This window comes from Phodopus roborovskii, unplaced genomic scaffold, assembly GCF_943737965.1.
Source record: "Phodopus roborovskii unplaced genomic scaffold, PHOROB, whole genome shotgun sequence".
In the NCBI taxonomy this organism is placed as follows: domain Eukaryota; kingdom Metazoa; phylum Chordata; class Mammalia; order Rodentia; family Cricetidae; genus Phodopus; species Phodopus roborovskii.
In genome coordinates this window covers 1,493,055-1,512,502 of record NW_026125759.1, presented here as the reverse complement: position 1 = coordinate 1,512,502, position 19,448 = coordinate 1,493,055, and the positions used below count along the sequence as shown (strand labels likewise).

General features: G+C 40.4%; 1 protein-coding gene across 1 annotated transcript; it reads left to right on the top strand.

Annotated features, from left to right (window-relative positions):
• Window positions 1-10,074: 10,074 nt before the first annotated feature.
• Window positions 10,075-15,236, top strand: LOC127217635 (synaptonemal complex protein 3-like). The gene is made up of 8 exons (XM_051178620.1): window positions 10,075-10,145; window positions 10,761-10,824; window positions 11,084-11,118; window positions 12,147-12,264; window positions 13,042-13,141; window positions 13,532-13,630; window positions 14,825-14,929; window positions 15,055-15,236. Exons 2-8 carry the CDS (start codon window positions 10,820-10,822, stop codon window positions 15,106-15,108), a joined length of 516 nt encoding a protein of 171 aa, XP_051034577.1. The 5' UTR covers window positions 10,075-10,145; window positions 10,761-10,819; the 3' UTR covers window positions 15,109-15,236.
• The last annotated feature ends 4,212 nt before the right edge of the window (window positions 15,237-19,448 follow it).

Here is a 19,448-nt window from a genome sequence, read left to right as displayed (position 1 = left end):
AATTGAGAAGCTGGGTAAAAAATCGGCAACTACGGACACAAGCATAACCAATAGAATTCAAGAGATGGAAGAAAGAATCTCAGGCGCAGAAGATAAACTAGAAGAAATAGATTCATCGACCAAAGAAAATCATAAATCCAACAAGTCCTTAACACAAAACATCCAGGAAATGTGGGACACCATTGAAAAGGCCAAACCTAAGAATAATAGGCATAGACGAAGGTAAGGAAGCCCAGCTCAAAGGTGCCGAAAACATATTCAACAAAATCATCGAGGAAAACTTTCCCAATCTGAAGAAGGACATGCCCATGAAAGTACAAGAAGCATACCGAACCGCAAATAGGCAGAACCAAAGAAAAAAACCCCCTCGGCATATAATAATCAAAACACCTAGCATACAGAATAAAGAAAGAATATTAAGAGCAGTGAAGGAAAAAGGACAGGTAACATATAAAGGCAGACCTAACAAAATTACACCTGACTTGTCCATGGAAACCCTCAAGGCCAGAAGGTCCTGGATAGATGTTCTAAAAGTATTAAGAGAACAGGATGCCAGACTAGGCTACTATATCCAGCAAAACTCTCAATCACTATAGATGGAGAGAACAAGATATTTAATGACAAAACCAGATTTTCCCAATATGTATCTACAAATCCAGCCCTACAGAAAGTATTGGAAGGAAAACTCCAACCCAAGGAAGGTAACTACGCCCACAAAAATGTAGGCAACAGATAATCCAACTACACCAGAAACCAAGGGTGAAGCAGAACTAATATATTCACAATACCACTGCCAACAACAAACCTAAATCAAACAAGCATCAACAATCAATGGTTCTTACCCTCAACATTAATGGTCTTAACTCACCTATAAAAAGACACAGGCTAACAGAATGGATACGAAGACAGAATCCATCCTTCTGCTGCATACAAGAAACACATCTTAGCTTCAAAGATAGACATTACCTCAGGGTAAAGGGTTGGGAAAAGATTTTCCAATCAAATGGAAATAAGAAGCAAGCAGGCGTAGCTATCCTCATATCTAACAAGTTAGACTTCAAACCAAAATTAGTCAAAAGAGATGAAGACGGTCATTTCATATTCATCGCAGGAGAAATCCATCAACACAAAGTCTCAGTTCTGAACATCTATGCCCCTAATACAAAGTCACCCACATTCGTAAAAGAAACACTACTAAAACTCAAAGCTCATATAAAACCTCACACACTTATAGTGGGAGACTTCAATACACCACTCTCAATGCTAGACAGGACCACCAATCAGAAACTCAACAAAGAAACAAAAGAACTAACCGAAGTTATGTCTCAAGTGGGGTTAACAGACATCTATAGAACATTCCATCCAAAGACAAAAGAATGTACCTTCTTCTCTGCTCCACATGGAACTGTCTCTAAAATCGACCACATACTAGGTGACATAACAAACCTCAACAGATACAAGAGAATAGGAATAGTCCCCTGTATCTTATCGGACCACCATGCTTTAAAATTGGAATTCAACAACAACACAAATAGCAGAAAAACTGCAAACTCATGGAAACTGAACAATGTGCAATTGCACCACTCCTGGGTCAGAGAAGAAATAAAGAAAGAAATTAAAGACTTTCTAATATTCAACGATAATGAGGATACAACATACCCGAACTTATGGGACACCTTGAAAGCAGTGCTACGAGGGAAGTTCATTGCACTAAGTGCCCATATGAAGAAAACAGAGGATAGTCACATAAGAATTAACAGCCCAACTGAAAGCCTTAGAACTGAGAGAAGCGAATTCACCCCGCAGGAGTAGACGCCAGGAAATCATCAACTTGAGGGCTGAAATCAACAAAATAGAAACCAGGAAAACAATACAAAAAAATCAATGCAACAAAGAGTTGGTTTTTTGAGAAAATCAACAAGATAGACAAACCTTTATCCAAATTAACAAAAAAGCAGAGACAGAACATGCAAATTAACAAAATCAGAAACGAAAAGGGGAACATAACAACAGACACAGAGGCAATCCAGACAATTTTCAGGTCATACTTTGAAAATCTGTATTCCACAAATATTGAAAATTCAAAGGAAATGGACAAATTTCTGGATAACTATCACTTACCAAAATTAAATCAAGAACAAACAACTTAAATAGACCTATAACCCGCAATGAAATAGAAGCAGTCATCGAAAGCCTTCCAACCAAAGAAAGTCGATGGCCAGATGTATTCAGCGCAGAATTCTACCAGACATTCAAGGAAGAACTAATACCACTATTCCTCAAACTGTTCCACAAGATAGAAACAGAAGGTTCATTGCCAAACTCTTTTTATGAGGCCACAATAACTTTGGTACCCAAACCTCACAAAGACACAACTAAGAAAGAAAACTATAGACCAATATCCCTGATGAACATTGATGCAAAAATACTCAATAAAATAATGGCAAACCGAATTCAAGAATACATCAGAGAAATCATCCACCATGACCAAGTAGGCTTCATACCTGGAATGCAGGGATGGTTTAACATACGAAAATCTATCAACGTGATCCACCATATAAACAAATAGAAAAAGAAAAACCATATGATTATCTCCCTAGATGTGGAAAAAGCCTTCGACAAAATTCAACACCCTTTCATGATAAAGGTCTTGGAGAGGTCAGGGATAACAGGAACATACCTAAACATAATAAGAGCAATATACAGCAAACCAACTGCCAACATCAAACTGAATGGAGAGAAACTTAAGCCAATTCCTCTAAAATCAGGAACAAGACAAGGCTGTCCTCTCTCTCCATATCTCTTCAATATCATACTAGAAGTTCTAGCTAATGCTATAAGACAACAAAAGGAGATCAAGGGGATCCAAATTGGAAAGGAAGAAGTCAAACTGTCTCTATTTGCAGATGATATGATACTTTACATAAGCAACCCAATAAACTCTACCAGGGAACACCTACAGCTGATAAACGCCTTCAGCAAACTAGCAGGATACAAGATAAACTCAAAAAAATCAGTAGCCCTACTTTTTTCAGATGACAAAGAGACAGAGAAAGAAATCAGAGAAACATCACCCTTTACAATAGCCACAAGCAACATAAAGTATCTTGGTGTAATGCTTACCAAACAAGTAAAAGACCTATATAATAAGAACTTTGTGACTCTAAAGAAATAAATTAAAGAAGATACCAGAAAATGGAAAGATCTCCCATGCTTTTGGATAGGTAGGATAAACATAGTAAAAATGGCAATCTTACCAAAAGTAATCTACAGATTCAATGCAATCCCCATTAAAATCCCACCACAATTCTTCACCGACATTGAAAGGATAATAATCAACTTTATATGGAAAAACAAAAGATCAAGGATAGCCAAAACAACCCTATACAATAAGAGAACTTCAGGAGGCATCACCATTCCTAACTTTAAGCTCTACTACAGAGCTATAGTTCTGAAAACAGCCTGGTATTGGCATAAAAATAGACAGGTTGACCAATGGAATCGAATTGAAAATCCTGATATTAATCCACGCACCTATGAACACCTGATTTTCAACAAAACAGCTAAAAGTATACAATGGGGCGAGGACAGCATCTTCAACCAATGGTGCAGGCACAATTGGATGAGGTTGTGTAGAAGACTGCAGATAGACCCATGTCTGTCACCATGCACAAAACTCAAGTCCAAATGGATCAAAGATCTCAACATCAATCCAGACACATTGAACCTCTTAGAAGAGAAAGTAGGAGGTACCCTTGAACAAATTGGTATAGGAGACCGCTTCTTGAACATAACTCCAGGGGCACAGACACTGAAAGAAACAATTAATAAATGGGACCTCTTAAAACTTAGAAGCTTCTGTAAGGCAAAGGACATAGTGGACAAGACCAAACGGCAGCCCACAGACTGGGAAAAGATTTTCACCAATCCTATATCCGACAAAGGACTGATCTCCAAAATATACAAAGAACTCAAGAAACTAGTCAACAAAACACCAAATAACCCCATTTGAGAAAGAATTCTCAATAGAGGAAATCAAAAATCCTGAAAGACACTTAAGAAAGTGCTCCACATCCTTAGCTATCAGGGAAATGCAAATCAAAACAACTTTGAGATACCATCTTACCCCTGCCAGAATGGCTAAAATTAGAAACACCAATGATGACTCATGTTGGAGGGGATGTGGAGAAAGGGTTACACTCCTCCACTGCTGGTGGGAGTGCAAACTCGTACAGCCATTTTGGAGATCAGTATGGCGGTTCCTCAGGAAAATGCGAATTAGTTTACCACAGGACCTGGCAATCCCCCTCTTAGGCATATACCCAAAGGATTCACATCCATGCAACGAAGACATCTGTTCAACTATGTTCATAGCAGCACTATTTGTAATAGCAAGAACCTGGAAGCAACCTAGATGCCCCTCAATTGAAGAATGGTTAATGAAGATGTGGCACATCTACACAATGGAATACTACTCTGCAGAAAAAAATAATGGTATCTTGAAATTCGCAGGCAAGTGGATGGCACTTGAAGAAACCATCCTGAATGAGGTAACCCAGTCACAAAAAGAGGAACACAGTATGTACTCACTCATATATGGATTTTAGACCTAGAGCAAAGGATCACCAGCCTACAATTCACATCACCAGAGGAACTAGGATACAAGGTGTATTCTAAGAGATTCATATAAAGTCCCTCACAGAACTGGGAAGGAACAAGTCCCCCAGAGCTCTGGTGAAGTGGGGGGGGCAGCGAATGGAGAGATAAGTAGGAGAAAATGAGGGGGAGGAAAGGAAAACATGTGCGACCAGGAAGATTGAGCCTGGTTAGGAATAGAAGACAGGAGAGAGAGAGAGAGAGAGAGAGAGAGAGAGAGAGAGAGAGAGAGAGAGAGAGAGAGAGAGAGAGAACATAAAAGAGGGGGCCAATATTGGTTTGAAGATAAAATTGAACACAAAGAAAGGTCTAGAGAACTACAAGACTGCTCCCAACTAACAATTTGAGTTTCCGTGGAAAGGCTACCATAAATGCCCTTCCCGGAGAGTGACATCAACAACTAACTTATCCATGGAGCCCTCAACTAATGCCTGTTGAAAACAGGATCAAACACCCATACATAAACACTGAGTTGAACTAGAACCCAGATGCAGATGGAGAGGACAAGACCAGGCGGCAGAAATACATAGAGACAGCTTACCTTTACAAGGAGGAGCTAACGGCCACTAGACTGATAGCTGGGAAGCCAGCATGGGACTGACTCAGGCCCCCCTGAATATGGGTCTCAGCAAGAAGGACTGAGCAGTCTAAGAGACCTCAGACAGTGGAGCCAGGATGTATCCCCTGGTGCACAAAAGGACTTTGCGAACATATCCCCCATGGAGGGATAACTGCCTTATTCTAGAGACAGGAGAGAAGCCCTAGTCCCTACTTCAAATGACCTGTCAGATCTACATGACCGCAACTGGATGGCATTCCCCTACATATGGAATTGGGGTGGGGGATGGGAGGGGAGGGTGGCTAGGGTGCATGTGAGAGGGCAGAGAGGGTAAAAGGGAGGGAAGGAGGGAGGGAGGGAGGGAGGGAGAGGGAACTGGGATTGATGTAAAATAATAAATTAAATTAAAAAAATGCTTTGACTCCAAAATTTAAGTTGAAGGACAAGTTACTGGGGAAAAGGATTTCTATTTTTGTTTCCACAGAAAATGAAAAGATGTGGATTCCTTCCAGACTAATGTGTTTTGATCATGCCAGACTGCCTGAAACAGAGTACAAGGTGATCCTACATTCAAAACAGCTGGACAAAACAGCCCTATAGACTGCAGCCAGGATATCTGAATCTTCTTCGAATCCCCCATGACAGCGCCCCTTACCAGCAGGAAGTAGTTTGGAAAGAACGATGCCCAAATTCCCAAATATTGTGTATAAATGTTTGTTTTCATTTAATTGGACTTTGTTATATAAAATAAAATAATAATAAAATAACATTGAAAAAAAGAAATGCAATTCAGTGAGTTGTAATAAGAGTTATGAATTAAAATATAACAAAACAAAAAGAGCAAAAAAAAAGCAGAAGGTAAACATTCAAAAGGGAAACTACCATGGACCTACATAGAGCATCACCATAAACAATAAACACATAGCATGTTCTCTTTATAACAGTTCTGGCTGTCCTAGAGCTCACTCTGTAGACCATGCTGGCCTTGAACTCTCAGAGATCTGCCTGCTAGGATTAAAGGCATGCACCACCACTGCCCAGCCAAGAAGCATGTTATTAACATGTGCAGAGGTAAATTTAGTCTGTAGGAGGTGCCCAGATTATTTTGACCCAGCCAGGTTGCCCAAAGAAACCCCAAATACATGCCTGTTTTCTGAACCCTCCTTGAGGAAACTGACCTTCCTCACTGCTCCTGCTCCAGGGTGCTCACTTCAGGCTCTTTTGGTGGCTTGACTACTGCTCGGGGTCCCAATGTCATGGTCCTGTTCTCTGTGTGGAAATTGGGAGGGGTCTGGCTTCTTATCATAGGGGCCCTGATGTGGGATTCCTGTATGCTGCAAATATGTGTTGCTTTTATTGGTTGATGAATAAAGCTGTTTTGGTCTATAGCAGGAAAGAATATAGCTAGGAGGGAAATCCAAACAGAGATGCAGAGAGAAAGAAGGCAATCTGGGAGATAGCAGTAGCCGCCGGAGAAGCAAAATGTGAGGTAATAAACCACAAGCCTCATGGTAAAATATAGACCAATAAACATGAATTAATTTAAGTTATAAGAACTCGGTAATAATAAGCCTGAGCTAATAGATAAAAGTTTGTAATTAATATTAAGCTTCTAAATGGTTATTTGGGAACTGGGAGAGAAATGTCCAGTTGTAGGGGCCTCTGCTATCTAATAAGGAGAGAGCATACTTGAGCTTCCTTAAGCTGTTAGCTGAGCCTAAGGAAAGGGGAAATAATTCTTCCAGTTGCAACAAAGAGAAAAGTCAAGTTCAATCCTTTCCTATTAATAGTTTATGTCGCCTTCTCTAACAGTAACTTATACAATTGGAAGACCCACAAACCTATCATCTATTTTCAGAGAAGCCACAGGCCCTTATCAGACTATTAGAAATTGTTTTAAGGTAAACGTTTCTGCTGCCAGGCCTGAGTACCTGAGTTGGATCCCAGGGACTGAAATTATGCATGGAAAGAACTGAATCCACTGAGTTGTCCTGTAACCTACACACAAGTGCTGTATGTATGCCCCATCCACAAATACATGTAAATTTTTAAAAGATTCTAATGAGCTGGTAAATGGCCCGCATCTGTGTACCCCAACTTGTCCCTTCCTGATTTGCTATCCACCCATGTGACCCAAGCTCCTCCCCTTCCATGCTTGCTCTACCGGGCCCGTTCCTACATTCCCACTCCTTGCATATGGAGCCGGGGTCCAACACACAAATCTGTGCCCCTCGCACGAGGAGCCACTACCCATATCCAAGCCCTTCCCCTCAAGGTACCGCCCCACCACAGGATGTCCCGCCCCCATGAGGATTTCTTCCGCACTTGGAAAAGAGCCTAGCAACCCATTCACACATGCGCACACCATTCAGCCAATCAACGAGGCTCTTGCTTGAGACTTCTGTTTAAATTCGGTTTCCTCAGAAGGTCCGCGCCACAGTGAAGCTGAGCAGTTGGCTGAAGCAGACCGGAGCGCTGAACGGAGTTGTGAATGTGGTAACTTGTTCAGAGACCGGTAAACGTGATTCAACCCAGGGGGTCTGGTTCAGACAGGAGGAAGGGATGAGTATGAGGAGGAGGACGGGGTGTGAGGAGGAGGAGGACGGGGTGTGAGGAGGAGGAGGACGGGGTGTGAGGAGGAGGGAGGAGGACGGGGTGTGAGGAGGAGGAGGACGGGGTGTGAGGAGGAGGAGGAGGACGGGGTGTGAGGAGGGAGGAGGACGGGGTGTGAGGAGGAGGAGGAGGGACGGGGTGTGAGGAGGAGGAGGACGGGGTGTGAGGAGGAGGGAGGAGGGACGGGGTGTGAGGAGGAGGAGGACGGGGTGTGAGGAGGAGGAGGACGGGGTGTGAGGAGGGAGGAGGACGGGTGTGAGGAGGAGGAGGACGGGGGTGTGAGGAGGAGGAGGACGGGGGTGTGAGGAGGAGGGAGGACGGGGTGTGAGGAGGAGGAGGAGGACGGGGGTGTGAGGGAGGAGGAGGGAGGACGGGGTGTGAGGAGGAGGAGGACGGGGGTGTGAGGAGGGAGGAGGAGGACGGGTGTGAGGAGGGAGGAGGACGGGGTGTGAGGGAGGAGGACGGGGGTGTGAGGAGGAGGAGGGACGGGGGTGTGAGGAGGAGGAGGAGGACGGGGTGTGAGGGAGGAAGATGGGGTGTGAGGAGGGAGGAGGACGGGGGTGTGAGGAGGAGAGGAGGACGGGGGTGTGAGGAGGAGGAGGACGGGGGTGTGAGGAGGAGGAGGACGGGGTGTGAGGAGGAGGAGGACGGGGTGTGAGGAGGAGGGAGGACGGGGGTGTGAGGAGGGAGGAGGACGGGGTGTGAGGAGGAGGAGGGACGGGGGTGTGAGGGAGGAGGAGGAGGACCGAGTGTGAGGAGGAGGAGGACGGGGTGTGAGGAGGAGGGAGGGACGGGGTGTGAGGGAGGAGGGGGGAGGACGGGGTGTGAGGAGGAGGAGGACGGGGTGTGAGGAGGAGGGAGGGACGGGGTGTGAGGAGGAGGAGGACGGGGGTGTGAGGAGGGAGGAGGGAGGGAGGACGGGTGTGAGGAGGGAGGAGGACGGGGTGTGAGGGAGGAGGAGGACGGGTGTGAGGAGGGAGGAGGGACGGGGTGTGAGGAGGAGGAGGACGGGGTGTGAGGAGAGGAGGAGGACGGGGGTGTGAGGAGGAGGAGGACGGGGTGTGAGGAGGAGGAGGACGGGGTGTGAGGAGGAGGAGGACGGGGTGTGAGGAGGAGGAGGACGGGGTGTGAAGAGGAGGATGGACTGGGGAGGGGAGGGTGCGACCCCTTGAGGGAGGCCAAATCCCCAGGCGACATTTTACCTGAGACGCCCATCGCACTTGGCATTGTCCGGGGCCGCAGGCAGGAAAATGGAGGTGGCGAACAGGGGAAAGGAAAAGTTTAGATGGCAACATGAATAGGGGAGACAGGGGACCTAGTATCTAGAAGCAAAGAGAAGCTAGAGGGAGGATGAAGACATAGAAAAGGGCTGGAGGCCAGTTGGCGTTCCCTTGTGAGAAAGGGTGAAGAGGAGCCAGTGGAGTAGTTAGGAGTTAGGGGGAAATTGGGGATGAGGAGAAAAAGCTGGGGAGCTAGAAAGAAATACAGGGTGAGGAGGATTTGGGAGGTGAAATGAGAGTGTGGATGTCCCACCTGTGGAGGGGCAGGGTTAAGGAGGAGCTGGAGAAGGGCTAGACAGGAGGAAGAGTAGCTGGGGAAGGGTGAGGAGCAAGGAGGACGTGGGTGCTGAAGATTTAGGCAGGGGTATGGTGGCGCAAAGGAAGGTAAAGGACAGGCTGAGAATAAGTTGAAGTTTAGAAGGAGCTAGATGTGAGCAGGTGATGTGGAGGGGCTAGAAGTAATGATGGTAAACTGGAGAGGGATTAAGGATAATGAAGACTTTAGGAGGATGAGGAAGCTTTGGGAAAGAGTGAGGGGCAGCTGTAGAGGGGTAGCTTTTAATATTTTTATTTTGCTAGGGGGAGATTTTTGACATGCTTGTGATCTATTTTGCCAGCAGATTTTACTTTGAAAATGACATACAAACATACATATTTGTTAAAATTTATTAAGAATGTGCAAAAATTCCAACAAAATTCAGTTCATCAAGTGCATAGGTGCAAACATTTGTAGTCTAGGTTAAACCACCCTTGTTTTAACTTCTTTTTTACATTGAGAATTGCCATTTTTTTTTTCACTTTGGATCCAATAAAGTAAGAAAACTGTTAACACTTTATTCAAATAAGAACATCTCAATTTTTATATGATAATCTTCTCACTTTATTCCCTGTGCTTTAAAATAGAAAATATACAGTTATGTTTCCCCATGCAAGACGGGATTCTGAAGAACCTGACAGCCCGGAAGAACCCCTAGTTTATAACTTTGAGGATGAGGAGCAAGAAGAGCTCAGTGCTTCACAGAGGAGCTATATTCAAGGTATAAGATGTCAAATGTTGGGGGCTGGCAAGTCGACTCGGGTGGCCAAAGTATTTTCCATATAAGCCAGAGGACCTGAGTTTTGATCCCAGAACCCACACAGTAGAAGGAAAGCAATCTACTCCAGAAAGCTGTCCTCTGACCTCCATGCTGATACTAATAATTATGTAAAAAAAATTTGAAGGTACCAAATATTGACTATTGATAATGTCCCTCAGTTCTTTTGTTTTGAACCTAAAACACTTAAAATTTGCTAATTTATTCAGTCTACTTTACTATCTTCTGCTCTCCATATCCTCATATTTATTTTCTAGAAATCTGTGTAGTGTGCCATGGCTTTGAAGTCCTAACATGTTGATCAATAAATAATACATAACTTGGTATGTAATCTTATCCTAGAGAGACTTCAAAATTTGTTCCTACAAATGGTCATGAATCATGATTTAACTTTATTTAATATTCAAAGAAAATTTTATATTTTCTAATATCTAATACAAAAGCTTAAGTTGTTAAAATGTCTAAAAGAACCTCAAGTGCACTGTTTCATTGCAATTTGTTAAAATAGTATACTTACTTTCAAACATGTTTTTCTTTTCTTTTTTTTCTTGTCAACAGAACTGAGTTCAGCAAGTGATTCACATGGGAAGAAAAGTCCTATAGAACTGTTTGTTGATATGGGGTAATATATTAAAAATAATTTTGTCTGCTGAAAAATGCACTTCAGGAATTGTTTGCTTTGTTTATGTAACAGGTAGTATGTATAAAATACTTAACATTTTCTACTTCTTCCAAACTATTATATCTTATGAATTCTTAACTGAACAGTTTTTGTCATTGTGTTTGATATCTAACAGGGGGTTCTGTGAATGCTTGGGAAATGCTGTATTACTGAACTATAGTGCCAGCTTTAATTTTTTTAAAATTTGATTTCTTCATAGGGAAAAGGTAGAGGTAATTCTTGGAAAACTTGGAGGTATGTTTTTGGAGATAGTTATATTTTTATAAAATTGTTTAAAGCCATATAATAACTTGTATAAAATATGTGTTAACCAGTATATTATATGCCTGTTCTTCAGTGCTTTGTTCTCATTTATAATATTTTTCATAAATATTTGTGATTTAGCGTCATAGAGAGACTTCCTTATAGTTTTCCATGGTGAGAGAAGTAAAAATGACACTTTCCCTCATAGAGACAGTCTCACTATATAACTCTAGATGGCCTGGAAATTGGTATGTAGACCAGGCTGGCCACATATTCACAATTATCTGCCTGCCTTTGCTTCTCTAGTACTGGGATTAGTAGTGTATCCTGTCATTTTTTGCTACCACAGAGTATTTGAAATTTAAAACTTTTGTATGAACGGCTTGCTGTACATACTGATAAAATGCCCTAATAAAGACTTAATGAATTGTAAATAGCCACCAAAGCATACAAACGAGTATATGCCAGGCAAGTGTTTACCAACTGAACTACATCCCCAGCTTCTCATTCACTATCTGTTTTTACAAATGATTTTAATAATTAACCTTTCTAGATTATATTTTTAATAAGCTATCTTATTCCATGCTTTCTAATAAGAATTCAGGCAAAAGTACCCTTCTAATATAGAGTGTTTATAAATTTAGAAATAGTTAGCCTTTACTTAATTATTTTCTTATAGTCTATACTTCCCCTTTATATCTTAGTTCATTTTTCTAATCTCTAAAAACATCTTCAGTTAAGAATATACTAATTGCCATATGGCTATTCCAAATGATAGGAACTCGAAATGTTTCAGATTTCAGAGATTTTTGATTTGAAAGTTTTCATAGAATTTGCTGATTTAGCAGACCTGGTCAAAAAAAATCCAAAATCCTAGGTGAAAGTTGTATCATGATGACACTGTTTTTAAATTTAGTTTTAAATGTTTTGTTATTGATGAGTGAATATTACTTGAATATGTAGGAACAAAGTAATTTTCTTTAACATTGAATTTTAATGAACATTAATTTTTAATACAGCTGACATTAACCGTGCTCTTAATGCTAAGAGACAAAGAATGGAAACAAATACCAGAGAGTCTTTTGAAGGAATTGACCAGAAAATGCAACAAGCTTGGAACTCACATGAAGATGCAGTGTAAGGTTTTTTTTTCTTCTAAAAACCGTATTTTTTTTTTATCAATTCATATATATATATATATATATATATATATATATATATATATGTAAATCACTTCAGAAAAATGCAGTCTTTTTCTGTTTGAGTCTCTAGTGAAAATATTTGACTTGAGTTTTCTCTAGACAGGTGCCTGTATGAACTCCTACCTTTATAGAATTGCTTCACAGAAGCCAGTGAAGATTATGTTCTTCTCTTTTAAGTAACAATTGAGGAGGTTTACTACTTTTGTGGTTTTTTATATTCACTCTTGAAATTAGTTGGATAAAATTTAATGCATAAAATCAGTTAACCATGGCTGATGCTATAGAGAGAGGCCAATTTGGATATGTTAAACACTTAGCTTTTGCTTTGTACTAAATTGTGGCTGTGTCAAAATGGAGAATGGGGAACTTAGTGAAATGTTTTTGCATGTAAATCATTTAATATTTTTAAAACTCTATATTCAGTAGAAAATGAAAAATAAACTATTTGGAGGTAACATTATTTTTAAAATAGATATATATGATAAAACTTCCATAGTTTTCAAAGGCTACTGTATGAGAGGGGAACTTTTATGTTGGGGAAAATGTACTTCAGGAATCAGTATAAATCTAATTTTACTTCTGAGTTTTCCATCATAATATTTAAACTGCTATTATTTACTTTTTATATTATGAGAGTGTCTCAACTACATTTTGTCTTGAATGTTTTCATATTAGTATAAGAAGTGACATCATTCATTATTATGTTTTACAGGACAAAGCTTAATGAAGACTCTGCTCAGTCATTTATGAATCTGTTTGAGCAATGGAATTTGGATTTTCAGAAATTTCGAGAAAAACATGAAAAGCTAATGGTTTGTTTCACAATTATAATTAATTTGTTATAGGTAAATCTCAAGAATAGAGAACCTGTTCTTATGTTACTTACTTGAACAACCCAGGTTTGTTTAGAGATTGCAAGTTCCAAGAATAAATGATGTCTTAAAAATAATTCCTTACCTTCTATGGCTTGTAATTTTAAGAAGCTAATGAAGGAGATTCATAATATGTTAGTGGTAAAAGAATAACTTAAACTTAGGCATAATAGTTATTAAAGAAAAATATTAAAGGCAGTCATTTTAAAATTTTTTTCTGAGTTTAAAATAGAACATTAAACTGTAGCTCAGGACAGTGTTTGCCTTGCCCACTACAACAACCAACTTTTACCAAACTGTTAATGTCGTTTTTTCCTTTTGTATTTGTAGCAAGATTTTCAACATGAAGAAAAGATTTTTCAACAATGTAGACTTATTCAGAACCAGAGACTGAGAACAATTAGACAAGTACATGAACAGTTCTTAAAGGTATGTTATACATATTAACAATATGTTCTTTAAAATATAACACATATTTTGCCTTATAAGAATAAGATAATTTCCACTTTAAGTTAATTGTTTCTAATTGATGTGGTAATTAGATATGTAGAATTTTAATGTTTTATGGTGGCTAATTGAGACAGAAAGTGGTAAGTGTGAATTTTCCATAGATAAGTGTGAATTTTCCATAGATATATAATTCACATTTATTAATAGCCATACTTCAAGTCACATTGACTTTAGTCATAGATTATAGCCTGATGGTTGGGAAAATTACTAGAAATGTTCACAATTATCCCAGACTGATAGCTGGGAAACCAGCATAGGACTAACCCAGACCCCTTGAATATGAGTGTTAGTTAGGAGGACTGGGCAGTCTATGGGGCCTCTGGTAGTGGATCAGTATTTATCCCTAGTATACGAATGGATTTTGGGAGCCCATTCCCCATAGAGGGATACTCTCTCAGCCTAGACACATGGGGGAGGGCTTAGGCCCTGCTCCAAATGGTACTGCAGACTTTGAAGATCTCATATGGAAGGCCTCACCTTCCCTGGGGAGCAGAAAGGATTGGATGGGGGTTGGGGGTAGGAGGGGAGGGAGAGGGAACTGGGATTGACATGTAAAACAAGCTTGTATCAAATCTGAATTTAAAAAAAAAAAAAGGAAAAAAAGACATTTACAATTGGATAGGAAAGGGTAAACTCAACAATTAAAGGAATATTTACAATAAAACAACAACAAAAAAAATGTTCACAATTGTGATATTTTCTGAGAAGACCGTGTGGTCTTTCTATTGCTATATTTTTCATTATCTCGAAGAAAAAGGATCCATATTGCAAATGCTAGCTTTTAGGCTTTCAGTCCTCCCAGTGGTGCTTGCAAAGTTTGTGATACTGTACCCAATTCTCCCCTCTCCAGGTCCCATGTTTATCTTAACATTCACTAAAGCTATTTCTTGAGCAAAGTGTACTATTGTATCTTCTATAATTATATTTGATTGATGTGTGAGTTATTTTGCATTGTAACAGTAGGAATTTGGGTCTTCGTATATTAGAATGTTTTTTTACTTGAAATCATGTATATTACTTAATTATTTAAAATTCTCTTGAAATTTTACTTTAAAATTTAGAACTTGAGATGGAAAATAATGTGATAGGCCTAAACTCAACTTTTGTGTTTAGAATCTGGAAGACTTGGAGAAGAAGAATGATATGCTTTTTCTCGGTACCCAGAATGAACTTAAAGAAGAAATGAATAAGCTGCGAAGAAAAATTATGAAAGAATCTGTAAGTTACATTTCAAATTGGAAAGATGAAATAATTAATAAAGCACTGAAATATTTTATTTCATGATGTATAAATGACATGGAACTAGGAAATAAACCTGTTTACTGTCTCTTTTCCTTAAACAGCAACAGCAAGAGATGGTTAATGTTCGACAGTCTCTTCAGTCCATGCTGTTTTGATGGGAAGAATATTTGAAGAAGGAACTTAAACCTAAGTGATACAATTCAAATGCCAGCTTTCAGATAAATTCTAGTTTAAATGGCAAGGTCTTTAGTAATTAACTTGTTCACCTCGTTCTACTTTATTTTGAATAAAATCCAGTTATGTTGAGTATCAACTATCACTATATGTCAAGGTTTTGACTCTTTTGTTATAATACAGTGAATTTTTCTTTATGACATTGTTAATTGTTTCAATAAAATGATTTGTTTGAATATTGGTTTTATTATTCAGTATGTCAGTCCCAAAGGTACAAAGGGAAGGTATAGAAAGTTACATTGGTTTTATTTATCTTTTTCTGATAGGGTCTTACCATGTTTGTCATGATGGTGTCTAACTCTGAACTAAAAAACTCAGGTATAAGCTCAGGTAGTCCTTGCACCTCAGCTTCTAAAGTACCTGAGATAACAGGTGGGCACCACTATGTCTAAGTTACATTGTTATTTAAGGAAAAATCCCTCCAATCCATCTTCCATACTTAACTGAATTGCATAGCCCATTCTAAGAAAATGTGCTAAAGAGCTTGCATTCATATCTTGGAATTAAACAGTTAAGACATTAATCAAGTTGACAATTTATACTAGGTCTTGTTTTGATTTTGTCTGAGACAAGGTCTTTTCTTAAAAGCTATATTAATTTTTATTTTTTCTCCTTTTTTGCTTATACTGTTACTTATTTAAACTAGAAACAAACTTATTTTACATATCAGTCCCAGTTCCCTCTCCCTCCCATCCTCCAATGCCCCACCCCACCCTTCCCACCTCACTCTCCATCCACTCCTCAGGGAGAGTGAAGCCCTCCATGGGGCAGGGCCTAGACCCTCCCCCCTGTATTTAGGCTGAGAGAGTATCCCTCCATAGGCAATAGGATCCCAAAGTCCATTCACACACTAGGGATGAATTCTGGTTCCACTGTCAGAGGCCTCATAGACTGTCCAGGCCTCCTAACTGAGACCCACATTCAGGGCACCTGGTTCCATCCACTACTGGATGGAAGCTCTAAGATGGCACTTACGGGGATGATTAGAGGAGAACAAGAAAAGAGATACGTTAATAGTGAGAGCCATCATAGGTTTAAAGATAAATCTGGCACTAGGGAAATGTCCAGAAATCCACAAGGATGACCCCCAACTAGGAATGTAAGCAATAGTGGAGAGGCTGCCTTAAATGCCCTTCCCTGATAATGAGAGCCCATCCTAGAACCTTCATCCAGTAGCTGATGGAAACAGAAGCAGAGATCCACAGCTAAACATTGAGCCCAACTCCTGGAATCCAGTTGCAGAGAGGGAGGAGTGATGAGAAAATGAATCAGGACCAGGCTACAGAAACCCACAGAGACAGCTGACCTGAGCAAGTGGAAGTCCAATGACCCCAGTCTAACAGCTGGGAAACCAGCATAGGACTAAACCAGGCCCCCTGAATGTGGGTGACTATTGTGAGGCCTGGACAGTCTATGGGGCCTCTGGTAGTGGATCAGTATTTACCCCTAGTATAAGAATGAACTTTGGGAGCCCATTCCGCAGAGAGGGGTACTCTCTCAGCCTAGACACATGGGGGAGGACCTGGGCCCTGCTCCAAATGATATGACAGACTTTGAAGATCCCCATAGAAGACCTCACCCTCCCTGGGGAGTGGATAGGGAATGAGGTAGGGGGTGTCAGTCCTGGGGGCTTGGGAGAGGGAACTAGGATTGATATGTAAAATAAGATTGTTTCTAATTTACATAAAAAACTAAAAAAGAAATTAGTCTTTCGCCATCAGTGCATAATTAAGGGGCAGTTCGATTCCTTTTTTATGTGGTCTGGGATTCATCCAGTGTCTTGTCGCCCTTGTTACTGGAGGGAATCTCTTGGTTCATACAGGGCATAAAGGCCAGGTTCTTTTCATCTCTAATGAAGTACAGGTAAAGGCATAAGTTATGCTGCACAGAACAGAAATGGACCTGAGCAAAGAGTGGAGCTCAAGAGCCCCGCTTTATGTGTCCAGGTGCTTGTCATTACAACTGAGAAAGTAAAGGTTCTCTGAAAGGGTGGACCATATGTTGGCTGTTTAGGTGATTAATGTTCTTTGCTGGAAGGGTTTTGTACAATCCTCGGGGCAGTCAAAGGGATGCTATTTTTTCAGTTACTGTAATCTCCTTATGACTCATAGTCATGTGTGTCTGACCCTATTTTCCTGCCCCATTTTCTATGGCTATATTTCCATCATGAAATAGGAATCTTAAATATTTACCAAATTTCCAAGGAGGTCTTTATTTCTCAAGGTGTATAGCAGTTACAGAAGTGGAATAAGAACTTAGGAGTGTTTCTGTGTATTTAACTCGCGTGTTTTTCCTTGTAAGGTTATATTATCTCTGTTCACTATGCCTCTTCTCTGCATATATAAAGTGCATGCTTGTTACTCTCCTAACTTTCGTGTCTTTGAAAATATTCTTTCTTTATTAAAGTGACCTTCCTCATTTCATCTCTGTTTTCTTAAATGCCAAAGTTTTAAAAAAGCGGTTGCTTTGTCCCTACCACACCCCTCCTGTGACATGTAACAGTTGTTATGATACTTGTTCATAAGCCAGAAAAAATTCTTGAATATGTTCTTCAAATTTTTTGATTTCTCCAGTGTCTGAAGATGGAGGAAGAACGTACTCAAAGCCTCAATTACCATTTCAGGGCATTAGCACTAGGTAGGTAATAAAGTCTTTCCCAAATGAACCCCCGACAGTTGTGCTGAGCAATTATGACATTCCTGTATGGAATAAGAATGTGTTGGATACCCTAAGTAAGCAAGAATGGAGTCAGGTTAATGATAATGACACAATGTAAATGGCCAGTTATTGTTTGTGCAGCCGAACATTCTGTCTGAAATCTCCAAACTGTTCAAAGTAACAATTTAGGGAGTAGCTAAATAAAGGAACACATAGTATATAGTACATTATATTGGTACAGGGTATAGGTGTAAGTACCTAGGTAGGGATAGCTTAAAGTCAAATGAAACACTCATTCATTAATGTAATAAATGGGACACACACATTTCCAACTTGTACAGAACAACAAAACTCCACCAGAGGAGCATAATATGCCATTTTCTATATAAGATTTTCAGATATTTTATTAGTTATTTTAGAATGTATATTGATTATATTTAGCACCACTCCTTCCCTAACCCCTCTCAGATCCACCCCAATACTTGTACTTCCTACAGCTTCATACTCTCTCTGAAAAAATGTTGGTTCCAATTTGCACAGCCCATATACTCCTGGGTGTCGGGCCATTCACTGGAACATGCTTGACCTACTAGGGACCATATCACTTCGCTGTGATTTCTGCAAGGAGTTGGGGATCGTGTAAAAATAACGACAGTCACATGGACCTGGAGATTTCAGAGCTTCCACTTGCCTTCCTCTCCTGAGGTCAGGGTAAAAGTAGGAACATGAGCCAAGTTCCATTAAAACCTGGGCATGTGTGATTTTGATTTTATTCCAATGCCTAGATCACTGTCTGATATATAACACACAGTAACAAGAATTTACTTAAGATTAAACCAGTTCACTCCTATGGCCTTAAGTATATAGTAGTGTAAAACCCACAGGACCCTGGGGGGTGCTGTAGTAGTAGTTTCTTGTTGGGAACGCCAGATCACAAATAAAGACACAGAGACATATTATTATTGGCCTTTAGCTTAAGCTTGTTTCCACCTAGCTCTTATAACTTAGTTAACCCATATTTTAAAATCTACATTCTGCCACATGGCTCTTTATCTTTCCACAGTACAGCATGTCTGACTTGCTCTGAGGTCATACCTAATACCTCCTCTGATTTTCCCTCTGCCAGGAAATCCTGCCTATCCTCTCCTGCCTAGATATTGGCTGTTCAGATTTTTATTAAACCAACCAGAAGGTCCCTTAGGCAGAGACACGTCTTTTTTATTTTTAATTAGAATCAAGCTTGTTTTACATGTCATTCCCAGTTCCCTCCCCCTCCCTTCCTCTCCTTCCCCCCCCCAACCTGTATCCTACCCTCTTCCTGCTCCCCAGAGAGGATGAGGCCCTTCCGTGTGGGACCTTCAAAGTCTGCCATATCATTTGGAGCAGGGCCCAGGTCCTCCCCAGTGCAGAGACACATCTTTACAGTGTGCAGAAAGATTATCCCACAAGGTGCCAACTAGAAATGTAATGCAAAGGCACAGTCAAACTTGCAAACTTAGGACAGGGTTAGAGTTCACAGATACTTTGCAATGATATCACACATTGACAGAAGCCTCACAATAGTAAAAGTCTCCTGGGTATATGCCATTAAGAAAAATTAAGG